The sequence below is a fragment of the Neofelis nebulosa genome, chromosome 2 (genome assembly GCF_028018385.1).
Source record: "Neofelis nebulosa isolate mNeoNeb1 chromosome 2, mNeoNeb1.pri, whole genome shotgun sequence".
Taxonomy (NCBI): Eukaryota; Metazoa; Chordata; class Mammalia; order Carnivora; family Felidae; genus Neofelis; species Neofelis nebulosa.
In genome coordinates, this window is record NC_080783.1 from 72,647,357 (window position 1) to 72,671,087 (window position 23,731).

Here is a 23,731-nt window from a genome sequence, read left to right on the forward strand (position 1 = left end):
CGACTGCGCCACCCAGGCGCCCCCCTGCCTTTCTTTTTGACGTTATCTTTTACCGTTCTTGCTGTTCACTCTGTTTATCCATACTGAGCCCCTGGGGACTCAACCACCTGCTGGCTCTTCTGCCAGACCGCCCTCCCCTTCCCCTATCCTTGGCATGGCTGCCCCCGCCCACGTCATTCAAATCTCTGTATGATCATATGTCACCTCCTCAGGCCTTCCCTGAACGCCCCACATTCTCAATATCACAACCCCATATTTTATCTTCTTCAAAGCACTTAATACTATCCAAATGCATCTTGTTTACTCATCATCTTCTTGCTTGTTGTCCCCTTACTGAAGAAAGATACATAATAACAGAGACTTTACTGTCTTGTGAATTTTTGTTTTGAGTTGTGTCTCTGTACTTTTGTCTAGTTTATAATAAAAGGACCAAAAGTTTTAAATGAATGCTTTTTAAAAAGTAAGGGTGATAATGGGATTTCAGTTTCTTTCAAATTACTTTACCTCTTTCCTGAACTGATCTCATAATTGAATTCAAAGCATGAAATCATCTTCATGTATTGATGTGACTTTTTCTAATCCTTGTAGATGGCACAGCGATGTTTCAGGGGAAATTATCTCAGGTATATTTTTGCAAATTTTGAAACATTAATAAATGTTTCTTTTTCTTCTAAAAAGAAGAAAGTGAAATTACAGTTAGGTATTATTTCAAGACTTTTATCATTGTTGAGAAGCATTTAAAAATGTGCTTGTGTGTTGAAAACCAGTTTTGCAACAGGGTCATTGTCCACTTTTTTTTTTGAGAGAGAGCGCAAGCAGGGGAGGAGCAGGAAGAGAGGGACAGAGGATCTGAAGTGGGCCCTGCGCTGACAACAGTGAGCCCAGTGTGGGGCTTGAACTCACAAACTTGTGAGATCATAACCTGAGATGAAGTCTGATGCTCAACTGACTAAGCCACCCACGTGCCCCATCTACAGTTTTTTATGATACGTATCAAGTATTTTATTTTTGTGTGTGTGGGTTATTTCACATTTTGAGAGCAAATCTTGAAACTGAATCTATAAGAAAATGGACCAGTGATGCCCACCGAGAAAGGTGCAGAGTAACACCGGCACCCCCATTCTATAAATAAATCTCATGACAGCTCTTCTGCGATGGGACTGGAGGGTGGATGATGGAGGTGGACATCTTGGAAGCTGGGTTAAGGGTGATATGGAGGCGGAGTCAGAGAGGCTGAATTTCCTTGTGATTCAGGGAGATCTTGCAGCCCAGAGTACAGCCACAGGCCCTCTGGGTTAGTCAGGGACTTGGAACCCCACTCCTGCCTTCATACATAATAAACAAACAGCTCCTCTTCTTTCTTTGACTCTACCACAGTTGCTCTTATGGAAGGTACGGAAGCACGACTCATATCCTAATGGAGAGGAGCAAAGGTCTTCTTATTGACCAGGGGGAAAAGTGCAGTCCTTGCCTTCACTTTGTTAATATTCAGAACAAGTATTTCCCAAGGATCACTTCCTCTTATGCTGTGCCTGGTTGCTTAAGAAGAGAAATTATAAGGGAACAGCGAGTTCTACTAGAACTGACTGATAATGCCAAATATTCCTGTAGATGTGCCGTTTTATTGTCTTAGCACATGGTAATTTTAGGTAGAGGATCTATGTAGAAACTTTTGGAATCATAAGTACAAGCTGCTCAAGTTTTCATCAGGCTCCTAAATTTCTGTATATATTGAGTCAATAGAATTATAAAGTTATAAAATCCATAAAGAGTCACATAATAATATAAAGTTATTAGTAACCTATCTTTCAAGGCTGCTGTGAAGAAGTAAGAGTAACAGAAAAGTACTTTGCAAAGAGCATTGTGGGCAGGCTGTGTGTGTGTGTGTGTGTGTGTGTGTGTGTGTGTGTGCTTTGTTGAAATATATTTGTATAGAAAATATTACAGCATCTTGTAATTGAAAACTTCTGGCAGTATTTTGGGGAGGCAGGTTTTTAATGATAACAGGGTTACTGCAAAGATAAACAGCATGGAAGAAGGCTTAGCTTAGCTTTCTGCTCATGAAGTGCTTAAACCTCAACAGCTTTCTGCATAAGAGCTATCCAGCCTCTGCTCGAACACCTTTCTTCTCAAAGTAAAAACATATCTCTTGGCGCTTAAAACGTGTTTCTGGGGCACACACTGACTTGTAGCACGAGAGGAAGGGTTCAGTGCTGAATTAACTGGGGTTACTGCTAATGCTGAAATGAGCCTGAGTAGGAGGCAGTTGAAAATTTTGAGGAAGTGAACAGTTTGTTTTCTATTTTTCTGTCTATAGCTTTCTAAATTTTTTGTTTTGCCATGTATTGCTTATGTAATTATTCAGCAGTGGTTTTTGAGTTGCTCCAGTTATCATTATCATTACTATACTCATTCCCATCTCAGGGGCCCATGTTTGCTATTCCCTGTCTGACCTAGATTTCCACATGGCTTTTTTTCCTTCAGCTCATGCAGACTTTTCATACGTCACCTTTATAATGAGATCTTTCTTAGACTCCTTTCTAAAATTTCTAACCCCTGACCTACATTCAGGATCTTACTTCTCTGGTTTAGCTTTGCTCCTCCATGCTTATCACTATCTACCTTCCAAGATGGCCCCAATGATTCTTTCCTCCTGGTATTCATAGTTTTGTGTAGCTCACCCCAGCACCAAATAGGGCTGACCTGTGTAACCAATAGGATATTGCAGAAGTAAGAGTGTGACTCTCAAGGCTGAATTATAAAAGTTATTGTACTTCTCCCTTGTTCTCATTTGAATCATTTGCTCTGAGAGAAACTATCTGCCATGTCATAAGGAGCCTCAAGCCACCCTGAGGCCTCTTCCCCACAATGAGCATCAACCCACCATCCATATAAAGGAGGCTTCTTGGAGGCGTATCTTCCAGCCTCAGTTCAGTTTTCAGATCAATGCAGCCCTGGCCAATAGCTTGACCGCATCTTCATGACAAACTCCAAGCCAGAATCACCCAGCTAGGTAGCTGCTTCCAAATTCCTGACCCAGAGAAACTGTGTGAGATAATAAAGGTGTTTTGTGTTTTCTTTGCCATTTTAAGCTATTGATTTATTACATAAAAATAGATTACTAATGTATCCTCTAAGTATAAAACATCATCTAACATATCTTGCCTTTATGTATCTGCCTCAACTACCAGAATGGAAGGATTTTTTCTCCTTTTTGTTCACTGTGGAATCCCTAGCACCTTGAACAACTTTCCCACAATAACCTCCTGAGAGTAGGTACTGTTATCATCCCCGATTTTACAAAAAAGGAAACTGGGGCACGGTAAGGTTAAGTAACATATCCAAGGTCATGCAGTCAGAACCAGACTTCTCCACAGCTTAATGTGCTTAATCAGAACCCTGCAACGTCCTAGTTCCTTGCATGCTATCTTGTGTTACGTACAAGACACTATGATAGTTATTATTAAGGGTACAGTTAGATTTAAGAAGTGATCTCTGTTGGGCCCCCTGGGTGGTTCAGTCAATTAAGTGACTTCGGCTCAGGTCATGATCTGGAGGTTTGTGATTTCGAGCCCCACGTCAGACTGTGCTGACAGCTCAGCACTTGGTGGTGTGGAGCCTGCTTGAAATTCTCTCTCTCTGCCCCTTCCCCACTTATACTCTCTCTCTAAAGAAATAAACTTTGGGAAAAAATAAAGAAATGGTCTCTGTTGTCATGCAGTTAACAGTCCAATTGGGAAAACAGGGTAAATATCAGATAACTATCATACAAAGTAGGATTTGATCAGTGCTATATGAATGAGTGTCGGTCATCAAAAGGTAACAGCCCCTTTTCCAAGAAGAATGGCTATCTGTGGTTCTTATGCATAGGTCCCCATGTTTTGTGCCATTTTATCCTTACTGCCCTAACCTCAACTAATCAAAAGAGGGATGAAGGATGACTATTCTAGGCTGGGTAGCAGCTCAAGGGAGTTCCTGGTATAAGAACCCTATGAAGCCTATTTGCTGAGATAGAATCTTCAGATTTCTTATTATCCCTTGTATCCTTATCATGTCTATCATTTGGGGTAACCTGAACAAGTCTTTCGTTCTTGAAACCAAAAAGGCCTCTCATATGTAGTGTAGTGCAAAGTCTTGTAGAAGTTCGGAGGAGAAAGAGGCTACATACAGGAAGATGAGGGTTGGTCACTTCACAGAGAATTCACACATGAGCTGCCTCCGAAATGAGAGTATACTTTAATCAATAGATGATGTGGAGAGCAGAATTAGCATTTATAAAGCATAAGAACTACAAGTGTACAAAGAAGTAATTTGTAAACTTACATTACTGGGTGTTGATTATATTTTTGTGTACTTAATAGAGTTCCTTTATTCCATATAAACAGTATTGCAAAAACTATTTTTATATTCTTGAGTTATTTATTATCAGTAGAAAATACTATGTGTAGCTTTGACTAGAAATAATACAACAGCATTTTTCAACCTGTGATCCAAGAACTTCCAGTGATAGGTAAAGATCTCTCAGGTGTCATCAAATAGGGTAATGGAGTCTGTTTCCATTTAAGGTTGTTTTTTTTTTTGTTGTTTTTTTTGTTTTTTTTTTAATTTCATAAGGAGAAAGAAAGGGCAGCAAAAGGAATCAGAAGAAAGTAGGAGAAGGAAAAAAAAGGGAAAAGAAAGTTAAAATTTGCATTTGATAGTACCTGCCCTTGTGACTTTCTATTTGAGTTTCATTCTGGAAATGACTGTTTTGTCTCTCATGTCTTAATACATGAAATATTATCTGGTAGGAGGGAGAGACCTGCCTACTTCACTAATACAACAAATATTTCACTCCTTTACTGGGTGCTTTTTATGAAATTCCCTTTATTTTCGAATTTCTTTCTCTTTTTCTTTTTGTATATGGCAAACTCCTTTATCCTGTGAGTTGTAGCTCAAGTTATTTCCTTCTTTTTAAAATGTCAATACCCAAGCTTCCCACTAGAGTCCTTTATAGAGGAGAATAACATCATCTAGAGCCTCTGCTTTTTTTCCTACACAGTGTCTGGTAATTGATTTAAAAAATAAAAAACAACAACAGCAACAACAACAAAACACATCCAGTCATGTACCAAGGAATAAGAAACAGGCCAAAAGGGAAAAGAAACAAAAATAGACCAAGAGGCAACCCAGAAATTAGAGTAATCAGAAATGGACTTTAAAATAACTGTAATAAGTTTAAGAATATAGATCATAAAATTGAGAATTTTAACAGAGACCCAGAATCTTTAAAAGTATAAACAAATTAGAATTCTATAACTGAAGAAGCATTGACATTATGAACTCAATAGATGAGTGTTAACAGCAGATTTGTTAAAACCTAAGGAGTAGATTAGTACACCAGAAAGAACAAGATTATAGTATGGAAAGCCAGAAGTATTAAAAATATAGAAAAGAGCAAAGGGAACATATGGGACATGGTGAAAAGTCTAACATAAACATAATTGTAGTCCCAGCAAGAGAGGAGAGAGAAAATGAAAGCATTATCTGAAGTGATAGTGGCCCAGAACTTTCTGAGACCATTGAAAATAAGCCATAGATTCTATAAATGAAATGAAATGTTAGCAGGATTAAAAAAAAAAAAAAAAAAAGAGGGGATCCTAGGTGGCTCGGTCGGATCAGTCATGATCTCACGATTTGTGAGTTTGAACCCTGCATCTGGCTCGCTGCTGTCAGCATGGAGTCCACTTTGAATCCTGTCCCCTTCTCTCTCTGCCCTTCCCCTTCTCACACCTTCTCCCTCTCTCAAAGATGAATAAGCATTAAAAAATAAATAAAATAAAAATGAAGCATACCACCGTCAAACTGCTAAAAAACAAAGACAAGATCTTGAACGAAGCCAGGAAGAGCAACAATCAGCTGATTTCTCAATAGGAACGATGGAAGCCAAAACAACAAAATGACATCTTAAATGAAAGATAAGCTGACAATCTAGAATTCCGTATTTGCAAAAATATCCTTTAACCATGAAGGCAGTATAAAGATATTTACAGAAAACCCAAAAACTGAAGGAGTTTGTAATAGACTTGTAGTTAAATAAACACCAAAGGGATTTCTTCAAACAAATGGAAAATGATTCCAGTTAGTAACACAGAAATGCAAGGAAAAAAGAGGGAGGAGGATCAAAATGGCAGAGTGGGAGGATCCGGAGCTCAACTCCGCCCATGGACCCGGCCCGGCTATAACGATCTACGGATCAACTCTCTTTGAGCACGACTAGAGCTAGCAGCGCAGCTCTTCCACAGATAAAGATGGAAAGAAAAAGCCACATTGGGAAGGGTAGGAGGGGCAGAGATGTGGTCATCACCACTCAACCGGCCTTACAAGAAACCTTAACGGGACTCCGTTAGGCAGAAAAAAAAAACATAAATAGAAGGAAGATTTTGAAAGAAAAAAATGCACTGGTAAAGGAAACGTCTAGTATGGGTAGTGGATCAACCACTTATAAAGCTAGTATGAAGATTAAAAGACAGAAGTAGTAAAGTCAGTTATATCTACAATAATTAGGTAAGGGATGCACAAAATAAAAAGTTGTAAAATATGTCAGATATAAAATGTGGAGAGAGCAAAATGTAGTGCTTTTAGAATGTGTTCAAACTTAAGCAACCATCAACTTAAAATAGACTGCTGTATACATAGGATGCTCTATGTATGAACCTCATGGTAACCACAAACCAAAAACCTATAACAGATACACAAAAAATAAAGAGAAAGGAATCCAAACATAACATTAAAGAAAGTCATATCACAAGGGAAGGAGCAAAAGAAGAAGGAACAGAAAGAACTACGAAAGCAACCAGAAAGCAATTAACGAAGTGGCTGTACATACATAGCTATCAATAATTACTTTAAATGTAAATAGTCTAAATGTTCCAGTCAGAAGACAAAGGGTGACTAAATAAATTAAAAAAGAAAAAAAAAAAAAAAAAGACCCCTAGGGTACCTGGCTGGCTCAGTTGGTAGAGCATGCGACTCTTAATCTTGGGGTTGTGAGTTCAAGCCCGCATTGGGCATAGAGCTTCAACAAAAACAAAACAAGACTCATTTACAGTCTGCCTATAAGACTCACTTCAGACCTAAAGAAACATATAGACTGAAAGTGAAGAAATGGAAAAAGATATTACATGGAAATGGAAAGAAAGCTGGGTAGCAATACTTAGACAAAACAGACTATATTTACTTATTTATTTACTTAGAGCACACAAGCAGGGGAAAGGGGCAGAGTGGGGGAGAGAGAGTCACAAGCTGATCCAGAGCCTGACATGGGGCTTGATGCAGGGCACAATCCCACAACCCTGGGATAATGACCTGAGCCAAAATCAAGAGTCAGATGCTTAACCGATTGAGCCACCTAGGCACCCCTAGACAAAACTGACTTTAAAAGAAAGACTGTTAACAAGAGACAAAGAAGGGCATTACATAATCATAAAGAGATCAATCGAACAAGAGAATATAACAGTTACAAATATCTGTACACCCAACATATGAGCACCTAAATATATAAAGCAAATATTAACAGATATGAAGTTAGAAATTGACAGTAATACAATAATAGTAGGGGACTTTAACATTCCACTTATATCAGTGAATATATCATCTGGACAAAAAATCAATAAGGAAACAGCAGCCTTAAACAATGTATTAAACCACGTGGACTTAATAGATACACACAGACCCAAGGGAAGAATACACATTCTTTTCAAATGCACATGGACTATTCTCACTTTAGGTCACATGTTAGGCCACAAAACAAGTCTCAATAAATTTAAAGATTGAGATCATATCAAGCATCTTTTCTTAAATGTTTATTTATTTTGAGAGAGAGCATGTGTGTGAGCAGGGGAGGAGCAGAGAGAGGGAAGGAGAATCAATCCAAGCAAGGTCCGTGCTGACAGTGGGGCTTGATCTCAGGAATCTTGAGATCATGATCTGAGCCAAAATCAAGAGTCAGTCGCTAAACTGACTGAGCCCCTCACGCACCCCAAGTATCTTTTCTGATAACAACATAGCTAGTATGAAACTAGATATCAAATACAAGAGAGGAAAAAAAGTAAAAAATCCTCAAACCCCACAAACATATGGAGGCTAAACAACATGGTATGAAACAATGTCAATGAAGAAATCAAAGAGGAAATTAAAAATACCTTGAGGTATTATATGATTTCACTTATATGTGAATCTAAAAAAGTTCCTCTAAGAACCCGACTTTCAAAGAGGGCAGCAAAGGTATATAATGAAAGTATGATGGTTGAGTACTGTTTCGTAGGAAGAGGATCTCAGGGTGTTGCTCCTCCACCTACAGACTTTCAACCACACATTCTGTTTTCAGGTCCTCCCTGAACGCTTCCCCTACAGATGTGTGTCTGGCCTCTCCAATTCTTAAACCTTTCTGGACTTCTTGCTTTTTAACTCCTGAGATCATACTGCACATACAGTTTTACAGCCAGATTTTTTTTTTATGCTTGATGTTTCATTATGTAACTGTTGCTAAAATACCCTACCAACTACCTTTAAGCCACCACAATGAGAAAGTTCTAGATTTCTATCAGAGTTCAAGCCAAGGTAGTCACAGGTGTCATGCAAGTACTTACAGAACAGCAGGAAGGAAAAAACCTGTATATAAAATAAATTGTATCTTGAGACACCTATCCTTATGCTAGTACATCTTGAATGATTTATTTTTTATTTTTAAGTAATCTCTACACTGAACGTGGGCCTCGAACCTACAACCCCAAGATCAAGAGTCACGTGTTCTACCAACTGAGTCAGCCAGGCAGGCACCCCCATCTTGAATGAGTTAACTACTAAATATAGCAGTATGAGGCCAGGAAAAATTTAGGTCTCATCATGGAGGCAATTTTAAGTAACCTGTGGTATTATTTAGAATATTGACCCAGATGCTGTACAGTGACCTGAGTTAACAATGGCTTATCAAGATAGAAGTTTGTTTTCTGTCTCGTAACAATCCAAGTGTGATATGATGGCTCCATGTAGGATCCTTCTGTCTTGTTGCTGTTTCCATTGTTCATATGATTAAAGATGGCTGAGTACACGTTAGCCAGTGGGAAAGGGGAAGTATAATCCAGGGAACACACTTTGAAAGTACTTTTAAAGGCAATTTTGCACCTTTCACTTCAGCTCACAGCTCATTATCCAGAAGTTACTAGAAGACTGGAAAACAGGTTAGCTTGGTGGCCATGTATTTTGTGCTATATAAGAAACTGAGGGAAATGAAATGAAATGAAATAATGAAATGGAAATGAAATGAAGTGAAATGAAATGAGACAAAATAAAAATAAATATACCAGAAAAGAAACGCTGAGGTTAAGTACTGGGGACAGCTAATGGTCTTTGCTATATTCTGAGCTTAGTAAAGTCAAGTTGTTGAATTTAAATTAACATAGGTCTGAGGTTAAGTCCTGATCTTTGTAGTAAGGGATTCTTTTACTTGTGTATACCAAAATTACAAACAAAACTTAAAAATAAAACCAGGAAAAATCATAGTGATTTTCCCTATAGAGGCTTAAGGAAATAGGGAAGATTAATGCCTTATGCTTCTTTTATTCACTGGAATTCAGTAAAATCCTCCTCTGTTTTCCCCATTCTGGCCAGTGAAATCAAGCTCTTTTACTTTTGCTTCTAATACTAATGAAATTCCAGAGCCAAGGTTTACAGATGTATACATTTAAATTTTTTTTTTTTTAACATTTATTTTTGAGACAGAGAGCATGAACGGGGGAGGGGCAGAGAGAGAGGGAGACACAGAATCAGAAGCAGGCTCCAGGCTCTGAGCCATCAGCCCAGACGCAGGGCTTGAACTCACGGACCGCGAGATCGTGACCTGAGCTGAAGTCGGACGCTTAACCGACTGAGCCACCCAGGTGCCCCCAGATGTACACATTTATAATGAACAAGAAGAGATCAAGAGACAAAAGAGGTGCCACTCCCCTTTGCAGCAATGGAGGAAGAGAGATGGTTCTGTTTCACAGAACTAAGTTCAACGAATCTGCTTTGATGAGGTGTTAAACTAAAAACATTCATAAGAACATCTATCTTGTTTTCCTGTGCAATATGAAAACGTGTCTGAATATTCATAATCTAGCAATTTGTTCTCTGTTCTTGGAAGTATAATTTTTAAGAAAGGTCTTATAAACTCTTGAGACTTTGAAATTGTTACTACATACTGCAAAGACAACCTTCACAAAGAGCTTGTATTTCTATTGGTTGTCTTTCTTGATAGTTCGTTGCCTTGGTAATAATGCTGTAATCTACATGTCTGAATTTCTAAACACCCTAAAGGCTTGTAACTTTGTTCTGTCAAATCAGAAGAGAATCATTGGCACATTTCTCTTCTCCCATATATAGAATGGAGAAAAATAAATTCCCATCACAGTAGTTGATTTCTTTTGACAAAGACTGAGAGCTTTGTTGCTAAATTAACAAGGGGTATTGCCTTTCTTTTTCTCTTTGAAAATTTAGTATCTACTATCTTTAGGAATTCATGGAATTCTTTTCAAGTTATTTAACAGGGTTTCTTTTTTCCCATATAGACTGTCCTTCATCTACCTGGGTTCAGTTCCAAGACAGTTGTTACATTTTTCTTCAAGAAGCCATCAAAGTAGAAAGCATAGAGGACGTCAGAAATCAGTGTACTGATCATGGTAAGGAGTTCATTCTTTTTTTTTTTTCACAGTCTTTAAATAGTGTTCACTAATTCCTTGCAAAAATAGTTTTGTCAGGGCGCCTGGGTGGCTCAGTCGGTTAAGCTTCCAACTTTGGCTCAGGTCATGATCTTGTTGTCTGTGAGTTTGAGCCCCACATCGGGCTCTGTGCTGACAGCTCAGTCTCTGGCCTGCTTCAGATTCTGTGTCTCCCTCTCTCTCTGCTCCTCCCCTGCTTGCATGCTCGCTCGCATGCTCGCTCGCTGGCTCTCTCTCAAAAATAAACAGTTTTGTAATATCTCGCTTTTACCTGGGTCCCTGTAATAGATGGACCATTTTTATTGTAGAATACATAAGCCATAAGTGGAATTGGGCATATACTTAACCTTTGAGTTGGGAGACAGCTGTTAGCCAGTACTGTCCAAAGCTTTGTGCCAGAAACTTAGCAACAGAAGTCTCCATTTAATGTGCATACTCTGTGCCAGGCACTGTGCTTAGGCACACCATATACTTTACCTGGCTTTAATGAACGTAACAAACCTATCAGGTAGTTTTTTTATTATCCTCCTTTTATCAACGGGACAAACTAAGTGCAGTTTATTTGTTCAAGGTCACACAGGTAGTAAGTGACAGAGCCAGGATTTAAACCAGGGTCTAGCAAGGTCTAACAGAACACTCTGTTATTCTGCCTTGAAAGTGCTGTTTCAGGTATGTAGTGTGGGCAGAAGTCAAATGGGACCATGAGGTGAAACTGTGGTAAAGAAATGTATGTTAAAGAAAAAGGAGAAGGGCGCCTGGGTAGCTCAGTCTGTTGACTGTCTGACTCTTGATTTCAGCTCAGGTCATGATCTCATCGTTCATGAGATCAAGCCCCACCTCGGGCTCTGCACTGACAGCTCAGAGCCTGCTTGGGATTCTCTCCCTGCCCCTCTCCTGCTCATGCTCTCTTTCTCTCTCTCTCTCTCTAAAAAAAAAAAAAAAAAAAAAAAAAAAAAAAAAAAAAAAAATTAAAGAAAAAAGAAAGAAAGGAAAGAAAGAGAAAGAAAAAAGAGAAAAAGGCTATTTGCTAGCAGATACATTCAGTGTTCTCCAGAAAATATATTTACAACTTCACATTGTGAAATATTTTAAATAAAAATGGTATTTTTAAAAAGGTGTGCTTGGGTGTTCTTTATATGTTTGGCTGTTTGGCCCAAAGTGCATCCTTGTTGTTGTCTCTAACTGTTGTGATACTTGTAAGTTCAAACTGAAACTAGGATGTGAACTAGCAACTTTTTCAACTGAAATACCTGTGATGGTGATAGGAGAGTCCTTGATTCTTTAGAGGTGTTTTTTATTACTGCATGAGATCTAAAATCTCTTGATCATTTCATTAAATTGTATCTTAGACTCATCAGTAACTCCAGCATTTAGAAATGCCCTTTACCTTAAAAAAAAAAAAAATCTAACAACCGACCAATACAACATTTTGGAAGAATATCAAATCATATTCACTTATCATAGAAGGAGTGAATGTAAGCATAGAGGTTTTTAATCCTGGTAAGTGCCATGTAGTACTCAATGCATATTGTTTCCCTTTGAAAAACCCATACCTGCCAAATGGTGTTGAACATTGGCTCTTTGAAAACAAGACATTTCGAATCTACCAGTATGGTTTCATTTTAAAGAAATTGAGGGCTGCCTGGGTGGCTCAATCGGTTAAGCATCTGACTCTTGATTTCAGCTCAGGTCATGAGCTCATGGTTTGTGAGTTTGAGCCCCAAGTCAGGCAGGCCCTGTGCTGACAGCGTGGAGCCTGCTTAGGATTCTCTTTCTCTGCCCATCAGCTGCTCACACATTCTCTATCAAAATAAATATTTTTTCAAAAATTGAATAATAGGCATTTTTTCAAATGGGGCTTCCCCTATAACAATTTTCTATCTTTTTAAAAAATTACTTATATTAGGTATACTTAATGTAGATTTCAATAACAGACATTATTTGGGAGGCTGAGAGCCTAGAAAAGACCTATTATACTCTTACTAGCCTGTATGAACCACTATGTCAGAATTCACTGTCCAGTTTTACTACTTATCTTTAGCAATTAAGCAAATGCTTACTTTACACAGGCAAAATTACTACTGGTTGACTTTTTCTACGACTCAACTGCAGTTGAGTTGTATTTGCCATTTTTCTTTAGCAAAGCAAAACAGAATTGGAAACAGCCAGAAACTTTGTGATTTGACCTTGATTGCTTGTTCTGGAGTCCATTAACTCTACTTGTTCAAGCAGGGCAGCCACTAAGGAATTTTAAATGCTTATTTATTTTTGAGAGAGAGAGAACACAAGCAGGGAAGGGGGACAGAGAGGAGGAGACACGGAATCTGAAGCAGACTCCAGACTCTGAGCTGTCAGCACAGAGCCCGATGCGGGGCTCGAACCCACAAACCATGAGATCATGGCTTGAGCTGAAGTTGGATGCTTAAGGACTGAGCCACCCAGAGGCCCCAGGAATTTTAAATTGTTATATTCAAGTTTGCTTATAAAATTTATCTTGTGTCTAAAGAAAAATATAACTCTTTTCCCCAGTTAAAAATCTATAAATTCAGTTTGTCTTACTGATTGGATTTTTAAAAGTTTCTCATACATTTCTCTTTACCTTACCATTTATTTGAAAATCCTCTATATTTGTTTCTACTCTGGAAATACCCAGTTCATTAATGAATCAGAAAATTAGCTAAAATTAGTTAGTAACACTGGTATTTATTTTTGGCTACACCAGTGTTTTGGTTAAGAGTCGTAAGTAGACATAAATTCAGTGTTTGCTATGTATGAAGAAGAAAAAGCATAAGGTATAATACTACAGTATTTACATTGGGATTTATAAAATCTTGCCAGCTATACAAAATCATATGTAAAACCTGTCATTAGGGGTTTAGAAAACAAGTGACTTGTTACCTTTTGTGCTGCAGTGAGCTATCTTTAGAAATATTCCCAGTGTTTTGTATAATTTACTTCATATTACCTCTCATTTTTGGTATCCTTATTCATTTAGGTAAATAATTGTGAGAGGCTAACATTTTTCTTATTTTGCAACATTTACCTTTAATTTATGTTATCATTATAATAGAAAAAATAAATATTTTCAATATTTCTTTTTTGTGATTTGTGAGATATGTCACTAGCTATAAAAAGAATTGAAGACCCATATTATATCTCAGCAGGTAGTGTCACTGGTAATGCACTGTAAAAAAATTTTTCTTGAGCACATGCATTCTCCAGGGACTTACCCTGTCATTTGTTAAAGAAAATGAAAGTGTGACTTATTTGCCTGACACAGTAATTTAAGTTTATACAATATTTAATTAGATTACAATGTTAAGAATCATTAAAGTTCCCTTGGCTTCCACAAGGTCAAAGAAAAGGATGAAAAACTCCTCTCTGAACACTTAAGCCAAAACTATAACCTAGTTAAATACTTCCCTTGAGAGTTTTTCTAGAGTGGTATTTTGGTCACATTTTACAAGTGAGTACAAGTATCAGGGTGAAACAAATTAAAAGTCTGTGCGACATTTAACAGGCAGGCAGCTGGAAATGATAAGAAAACCATCATAGAGTTTTTCAAAATGGAGATACGACTCAGAGAGCCTTGCTGAATCCTAACTTTGGATTAAAGTATTGTTATCTGATTTTTCTTTTAAAAGTTCTTTGTAATATGCACAATCACTATTAAAAAACTTAGAAAAATACATGTGCAGATATTTTAAAAATATAGCAAAATCACCCTAAATTGCACCACCCTAATAAGGAAATGTAATGATTGTTAACATTTTGGTTAAATATCCTAGACATTTCACCCCAGGCAAATTTATATTAATACTTTTTTTTTTTTTTTTTTTAATGCAGTGTGCCTTTTAATGTTTATTTTTGAGAGAGAGTACCAGAGGGGGAGGAGCAGAGAGAGAGGGAGGATCCGAAGTAGCTCTGTGCTGTGTGTGCAGAGCCCTATGCAGGGTTTGAACTCACGAACTGTGAGATCATGACCTGAGCCGAAGTTGGGTGCTTAACCTACTGAGCCACCCAGGCGTCCCAGCTATTTTTTTAATATATAAAAAAAGGGATATTTGGCAAACTGTCCCGTAATTTGCATTTTCCATTAAAGATGTCTGTGGCAGCAAAAATGTAATGCATATTTCCTAATAACTGTGTATTAATCCAGTATATAGAAATGCCATAATTGATTTAATTAATCCTTTAATATTGGCTATTGAATTATTTGCAATCTTTCAGTGTCACAAACATGCGGTGAACATTAATGATTGTGTCTATTTGAGCATAGAGCCAATGATTATTAAGGATTGCTGGGTCAAATATGTGCCCTTTTAAGGGCTTTTGACACATCTTGCCATATTGTTTCCAAGAAGGTTGTACTAATTTTTACTCCACCTAACCACTTATGAGTTTCTATTTTGTTATACCCAGGGCCAACACTGTTTAATCTAGAAGGCTGAAAGGCTGCTTAATTTAATTTTCATTTCTTTACCAGTGAGATTGCATTTTTCACACATTTCTTTTGTTAGATTTCCTTCTGTGAGGGTGAACTGTCTTTTTTACAGTCTTGAAACAATTATTTTTCTTCCATTAAGGTGTTGGCTTCTTTATTTATAATAGAGCTGCAGTCTGCCTGGTTTGTGATTTTAGACTTTTTGGCCCTACAGTAATTTTCTTTTCCCCTATTGTTAAATTTATTGGGGTTTTTTTGGTAAGCTTCTTTTAAGATATAAAAGTAATCATTTAATAAAAATTTTTCTTAGTATATCAGTACATAGTAGCTCTGTCTTTTCCATTTAACTGTTAACTTATTACAAAATATTATCAACTTTAGAGTGATGTCATAAATATAGTAGCCTACAATTTAAGCCACCTGTAATTCTCAAAGGATGGTCCCTGGATCAGCAGCATCAGCATCACCTGGGAACTTGTTGGGAATGTAAATTCTCAGGCCCCATCTCATTCCAGTTGGAAGCCCTCCAGATTTTGATGCATGCTCAAGGTGGAGAACCACTGAACTAAGACAATATTCTGGAATTTTCAGGAGACTTTGTTAAGTTTGGATGATTTTGGAAGAATGTAATAGTAGGCAAAAGTACCTTATTTCTCCATGTACTTGCATTAGTTATAGTACAGAAAGTCTCCACACTGTAAGATATACGTAGGATCAACAACTTATCATTGGAAAATGGGAAAATTGTTACTTCTAAATTACTGAGGCTGAGAAGTCCTATGTTTATTATTTTTGTGTTATATTCCATATTTAGCTGAGTACACCTGAAAGGCTGTTACATTATTATTATTATTATTATTATTATTATTATTATTATTTTTTTTTTTTTGTCTTACACCCAGGGATTAGATGTATCCTCCCTGCCAGCTTTCTGGCTGCTTTGAGCACAAGCCTTGATGTCATCATTTATTCAACTGTCTTCACTTGAAAAAACAGAGTATCATGAAAGGAACTAACTCTACTAGCATTTTCTCTAAAGTATTATCCAATTAAGACAGTGAAATTCTTTTTAATTTGCAAGAGAATCTTTGTCTAGGTAAGGAAACAGGGTTAAATATCTCTTGGAAAAGTAGTTACTCCTGATATTTATAGGATGCTTGTATGTATATGTAGCTTATAGACTTTAAGAACCACAAAAGCTAATGTATGGGAGATATAAAATATAGATCGCTGCTGCTCTTTACTCTTGAATCACATGAAAGTGTGATTAACTATCCAATGATAGACCTCTTTTATTAATCATTTTCCTTAACCAGGAATTTTCTAAAGACCACAGAATATGTACATGTAAGGCTTTGGGCAGCAGGCACACGAAGGCCAGTTAAATGAGGCAAGTCAGAGACTGTTGCTTAATTTCACGTCTTGCAACTGTTCTGGCAAGTTGACTTCATAGTTTACAGTTCTCCTAGATTTGGTCAGAGCTTCTCCTCACTACACTAGTAAACAAAGGGAGAAACCATGGTTGCTCGAGGAAGAGGTGATGGGAAAAAGGAAAGTTGAGAGATGCAGAAAATATGTTCTATTGCTGAAGCCTCCCATGATGTTTTGTTCCCTTGTCTGTAAATTACCAACTCTACATAAATGAAATGAGAATATAAAATTGTTGTGCTCAATTTATCACATCACTTTACTCATGAATATATTGTCTCTTCAAAATTGTGCATATTCTTGGGGCGCCTGGGTGGCGCAGTCGGTTAAGCGTCTGACTTCAGCCAGGTCACGATCTCGCGGTCCGTGAGTTCGAGCCCCGCGTCAGGCTCTGGGCCGATGGCTCGGAGCCTGGAGCCTGTTTCCGATTCTGTGTCTCCCTCTCTCTCTGCCCCTCCCCCGTTCATGCTCTGTCTCTCTCTGTCCCAAAAATAAAAATAAAATAAAAAAAAAACAAAAAAAAAACGTTGAAAAAAAACAAAATTGTGCATATTCTCAAGCTGAAATTTAAAAAGGTGTGAAAGTATAATACATTATGGTAAATGTATTATAATGCATAATTTTTATATAATTCCTGTGATCTGCATTGATTCTGGAAACATGGTAACTTTATTTCTACCTAAAAATAATTTCAGGAGCAGACATGGTAAGCATACATAATGAAGAAGAAAATGCTTTTATACTGGAGACTTTGAAAAAGCAATGGAAAGGCCCAGATGATATCCTACTAGGCATGTTTTTTGACACAGATGGTAAGTAATATTTACCTTGTAGGAAACCACTTTTTTTTTTTTAATGGTAATAAAACTGGTAACTTTGAGATTCTTCAGTTCTGTAGTTCAAGTTGATGTTTCCTATAGTCTCTGGGTATTCTATTTTCAGTGTGCACCTATAACCTATACTGCAACTCTTTCCTGAGCAGCTGTGTTTCTTTTGTCCGGATTAAAATATGGTTCTAGGCTCAGCATTTTTGTAATATGGTAGTGTCATAAATGTGTCAACTGTAGGATATCGCTAGATTGAACTATCAAGGTTATATTATGTAAATGTCTTTATTGTCCCTGTAGGAAACAGAAAGTACATGCATTATTAATGAGATGAAACTACTAAGGTTACTATTAATATTTTAATTTTCTTGGCTATTTCCCCCAAGAAAATGTTACTTTATTATTTTCAAAAACAGGATCTTCCGTAGAACTTCTTTGAGCCAATACCTTTCATTTGCTGGTACACAAGATAATATTCCTCCTAATTTAAATCCTACAACTAAAAGTTTTGAGTAGACATATCTTAGTAATTTTCCACCTTTAATCCCAGATCCTTTTCTTAGGCTTTCTTTTTAACTCCATTTAACACTGTCATAATGATAAAAATATTCTTAACTGACAGATGCAAGTTTCAAGTGGTTTGATAAGTCAAATATGACATTTGATAAATGGACAGACCAAGAAGATGGTGAGGATCTAGTTGACACCTGTGCCTTTTTGCACACCAAGACAGGTGAATGGAAAAAAGGAAATTGTGAAATTTCTTCTGTGGAAGGAACCCTTTGTAAAGCAGCTAGTAAGTATAACTGAAAACTTTTTTCCATTTCTAGAGGGGTGGGGAAAGTAGGGCTGGTTTTAAAATAAAAATTTTTGAGACAAGTATGCCTCAGTAAATTAGAGGGAGTAAGAAAGACTTCAGAATATATTAATTAGGATGCTATGCTCCCAGATCTTTTGGAAGTCCAATATAATTCTCATGTGAATCAGGCATACTTTCATTCTATCTGCTTATTCTTAGAGCCTGCAAGAGGTCAGAAATTTCTTCTCTTGTTCAAAGGAATTATCATAGTCTCCTTGCATGTTATTGGATTAGCTACTCATGTCTGATTCCAGAGTTCTAGCTAATGTTTAAAGAATTTTACCTTGTACAGGTACTAATATCCTTTGTTTAGGCAAATGAAGAAAAACTGCATTGTAGTCAATAACTTATTCTGGACTAAAATGTAATTTTTCTTCTGACCCATCAGAATGCTTTTTCTCCCCACCGCAACCCTGAGGTACAAGCTCTGAACCTGGCCCCTGCCCTTCCAACCACCACCCCTGGGCTCTGGCCGTCCCTTCTTCCCCTTCAGAATGCTTTCTAATGGACAAAATTATTATGTCCCACAACAGTATTTTGATGTTATTGTTAAACATCAAAGCATGTTCCAAGTTTCAGAAAAAATTTTGTTCTTATTAAAAACACTTAAAATTCCAAAATATGATTTTGGGATACTTGAAACATGACAGCCATTTCTCCACTTTGCATCTTTAGTATTTCCCCCCTTCTACTTCAACTGTAAACCAAAATTATTTTCCCCTTTTGATTTTTTTGTATGCCTCAGCAGGGTTCTTAACTACAGTTGATTATATTAAATTTATCATATTTTTATGGTAGTGGAATTCCACTTCCAATATTTATTGGATTAAAAAAAATTTTTTTTCATGTACTAAGTATCAGGGCACATTTATATAAACCAAATTTTTAATTAAACTATAACTGAAACATCAGAAATAGTGAGCAAATCCATACTAATGGGGTCACAGTTGTATACTTCAATTTTATTAGGTTTGTTTTCTATAGAGCCTCTAACAAAAATTATTTTCCTCACCTCGTCACTTTGAGTTTCCTTATTCTTTCTCCACCAGCCAAGCTAATACACTGTTAGACCTCTACATCTTTAAAAAAAAAGAAACAAAAAACAACTTTGTTCAAAATGGAAAACAATTGACCAAGCAATAGAAATAGGGATATTAAGCTACTAAATTTCATTTTCAACTATTTTGAAAGTGTTTAAAGGCAAACTTAGAATAAAGTATACATACTTGAATTTTAATTTTCATTTTCTTTTGCATTTTAGTCCCATATGAAAAGAAATATTTATCAGGTAAGTAATGGTCTTTTGTTAAAAATCTTCCCACAAGTAAAAATACATTGATTCTAATGTCAAAATATTACTAAAGACCTCCTTAAAATTAATTATATAATTTTATAAAGTGGAACAACTTTTGTAAGAATTTAGAAAGGTCTCAACTTAGTAATAAGAATTGACATCCTAAATATGGTAACTGCAAATATGTATGAATTTTTTTAAATACCAAATTGTATTTTCCCATTGAATTCCCTTTTTTGTGGGAAATGAGTCTGCAATCTTTTGTTTAAAAGACTTTGACCTTACAATTATAGTTCTTTAAGGTTCTGTCTTAAGGGTTTACTAAATGCATTTTTTTTAAAGTTCATTTACTTTGAGAGAGCCCGTGTGCATGAATGAAGGGGCAGAGAGAGAGGGGAGAGAGAATCCCAAGCAGGCTCTGCTCTGTCAGCAGAGCCAGATGTGGGGCTTTATTAGGAACAGTGAGATCATGACCTGAGCTGAGATCAAGAGTTGGACACTTAATTGGCCGAACCACCCAGGTGCCCCTAAATGCATATTTTTTTGAAAGAACAGGTAATACATTAACATGGTTGAAAAAGCAAAATAGTAAGGCAAATGCTGAAAAGTCCGTCTCCCATCTTGCCCCTGTCTACATTATTCTACTTTTATCCTTATTGGGCACCAGCTCAAGTTTCTTAACTGTGTTTCTTTTGCCAAGATCAGCAAATTGAGATATAGGACTTACTTTGCCCTTTTATTCACTAATAGATTCTAGGTATCAACAACGCATACTCTTCCGTATATGTCTTTATGGATATAAACCAGCTCCAGACCCTTACTGGCTGGTTTCCAAACATTACAGTGCTGCAGTGAATGAATCTACTTGCACAAATACATTATTTAAAGATTAGATTCCCTGAAATGCAAATGTTGGATTTGAAAAGTGGATGTAGAACTTTGATCGATAACATGGTTTTAGAATTGTACTATTTTGCATTCCCAGAAACATGTCTATTAAAATTTTTTTTTTTTTTTTTGCCAATTGGTAGCATAATTTTTTTTTTAAATTTTTTTTCAACGTTTCTTATTTATTTTTGGGACAGAGAGAGACAGAGCATGAACGGGGGAGGGGCAGAGAGAGAGGGAGACACAGAATCGGAAACAGGCTCCAGGCTCCGAGCCATCAGCCCAGAGCCTGACGCGGGGCTCGAACTCACGGACCGCGAGATCGTGACCTGGCTGAAGTCGGACGCTTAACCGACTGCGCCACCCAGGTGCCCCGGTAGCATAATTTTTAATCTCTTTGAGGTGTGAATAAGATGCACAAATCTTAAGTGTACAGTTTGATGGTTGCCTCTGGATATACCTGGGTAACTACCTCTCAAATCAAGATAGAGAAAGAACATGTTACACCAAAAAATTTCCTTCATGCCCATTACCAATAAATGTATCCCCTACCATCATCTCTCCCAGAGTTACCCACTATTTTGAGTTCTATCACCATAGGTTAGAGTTGCTGGTTTAGAACATAGATAGAGTTCTACTGGCTTTTTTCACTCAAGAATTTTTTTTAGATCCATCCATGTTACGTATATATTGTACTTATTCTACTGTTGTATAGTACTTTGTAAATGTATCACAATTTGTCCAATTTCCTATTATGTATATATGCATCATGTCTAGTTTGGTACTAAAATGATAGAACAGCCTATGAACATTCTCATTTGGACCTATTTTCTCATTTTCCTTGTGTATATTCCAAAGAGAAGAACTGCAAGGTCAATAGGGTAGCTAATATATTTGGCTTTATTAGAAACTACCAAGTAATTTTTCAAAGTGGTTGAACTGCTACATTCCTACTGCATATCCATCCCATGGAAAGTCCCATCTAATTTCAGCCATTCAGGTGTGTGTAATCATTTTGATTTTCATTTCCCTGGTGAATAATGTTGAGCACTTTTATTAGCCATTTCATTGTGTTTTGCGAAATGCCTATTCAAGTCTTTTGTCCTTATTTTTTATTGGGTTGCCTTCTAAATTGGTAGTTGTTTTTAAAAATTCTGGATTGGCATGGTCAGATGTAGATTTTCTAATTTGGGGCTTGCTATAACTGTGATGGAAGAGGAAAGGAGTGTTTGAGAATTCGTGTGTATATTGGAGAATTAAGTTCTCACTCTTCAACAGGAGGAATAAATACCTTAAAGTATCAACCAAAGGGGCATCTGGCTGGCTCAGCTGGTAGAGCACTTGGCTCTTGATCTCGGGGTAGTGAGTTGCCCCATGTTGGCACAGACCTTAAAAATAAAATCAAGCAGAGTGCCTGGGTGGCTTAGTCGGTTGAGCGTCCGACTTCGGCTCAGGTCATGATCTCGTGGTTGGTGGGTTTAAGCCCTACATCGGGCTCTGTGCTGACAGCTTGGAGCCTGGAGCCTGGTTCAGATTCTGTGTCTCCCTCTCTCTGCCCTTTCCCTGCTCATGCTCTGTCTCTCAAAAATGAATAAACGTTAAAAAAAAAAAAAAACAACCTCAAAAATAAAATCAAGCAGAGCACCACCTCACATCCATTAGGTTGGCTACCAAAAAAAAAAAAAAAAAAAAAAAAAAAAAATATATATATATATATATATAACACACACACACACACATATACATATAACAACAAAAAACAGAAATCAAGTATTGACAAGGATATGGAGAAAATGGAACAGTTGTGCCCTATTGATGGGAATTTCAAATGGTACAGAAAACAGTAATGATAAATTCTCAAAAAACTAAAAATAGAAACACCTACGATGCAGCAATCCCACTTCTGGGTATATACGCAAAAGGAATGAAAAGAGGTATCAAAGATTTGTACACTCATGTTCATAGCAGCATTATTCACAATAGCCAAAAAGTGGAAGGTGCCAACCCAAGTGTCCATCAACAGATGAATGGGTAAGTAGAACATGATATATACACTATGGAACATTATTTAGCCTTAAAAAGGCAATTCTGACACATCCTACAATATGCACAAATTTGGAAGACATTAGTTAGGCTAAGTGAAATAAGCTGGTCACAAAAGTACAAATACTTGGTGATTCCAATGATCTGAGATACCTGGAGTAGTGGACCTACAAAAGGTAGAATGGTGGTTGACAAGGAATAAAATAAGGGAAGAATTGGGCATTACTGTTTAATACATAGTTTCTCGGGTTTGAAAGATGAAGAATTCTGTGGAGAAACAGTGGTGACAGCACATCAGTGTGAACGTACTTAACGCTATAAAACTGTAAACTTAAAGCAGGTTAAGATGGTATTTTGTTATGTGTATTTCACATTAAAAAATTAAATCAAGAAAAGCCGTGTATGTTATTTATAAGTATGGAGGCAAATAATCTTAAAAGGAATGGCTTTGATGAATGGGAATTCAGGGTGAGTGGCAGTGGGACAGGAGGAGCACAGTATTTTCTGACACATATCTTGTAGAACATTTGCACGTGTATATTTGGGTGAGGGGGAAGGATATTTACCGATTGAGTAGAATATAAAAGGATACATAGAGATTTAAGTACAAAAGTGTATGTAGGTTTATGATGGTTCTCAAAATCTTATCAGGAGTTGTTGAAAGAACTAGCAACAGAGTTGTCTTTGAATTCATTAAAAAATATTTCATAAGACTGTGCAACTATTTGCCTGACTTTCTTGACACGTTTTCATCTAAAGGTCCAACAAATAATACACCCCAAACCTTACCAAACTGTGACTGCTACAAACTTTAAAGATCAAAAAGGAGAGAATTTTCCTTTTAGTGGCCATTTTCTTCCTCCTAACTCCTAAACTGAGTTAATTTCCCTGGACTGACTTATGGAAAGTTTATGAGGGTTTTCAGTAGCCAAGGACTGCCATGGTTGTAATTACTTCAGGAATACACATATATATAGTTACTTGAATAGAAAAAGGGAGATACTTCACTGCCATTCTTGTTTTTTCTCAGTGATAACAAATTTTAAATGCCAAAAGCCAGATGAACCAATAAGTTTCATTAATGTAAACAAGTATCTAAAGACAACTAGTCTTGAAAAGAGCAGTAAATAGGAAGTCTTAGACTAGGAAGTAAAATCCAAGGAAGACACATAGAACCGTGACATACTGAGTGTAGGTAATTTCCATTTT

General features: G+C 36.9%; 1 protein-coding gene across 1 annotated transcript in view; it reads left to right on the top strand.

Annotated features, from left to right (window-relative positions):
- The window catches only part of LY75 (lymphocyte antigen 75), a 135,945-nt gene that overhangs the window by 109,507 nt on the left and 2,707 nt on the right, over positions 1-23,731 (top strand). Inside the window, exons 35-38 of the mRNA XM_058694564.1 lie at positions 10,590-10,700; positions 17,307-17,423; positions 18,061-18,234; positions 19,559-19,585. Of these exons, the coding sequence (XP_058550547.1) occupies positions 10,590-10,700; positions 17,307-17,423; positions 18,061-18,234; positions 19,559-19,585 (429 nt within the window). The remainder of the gene's footprint in view (positions 1-10,589; positions 10,701-17,306; positions 17,424-18,060; positions 18,235-19,558; positions 19,586-23,731) is intronic.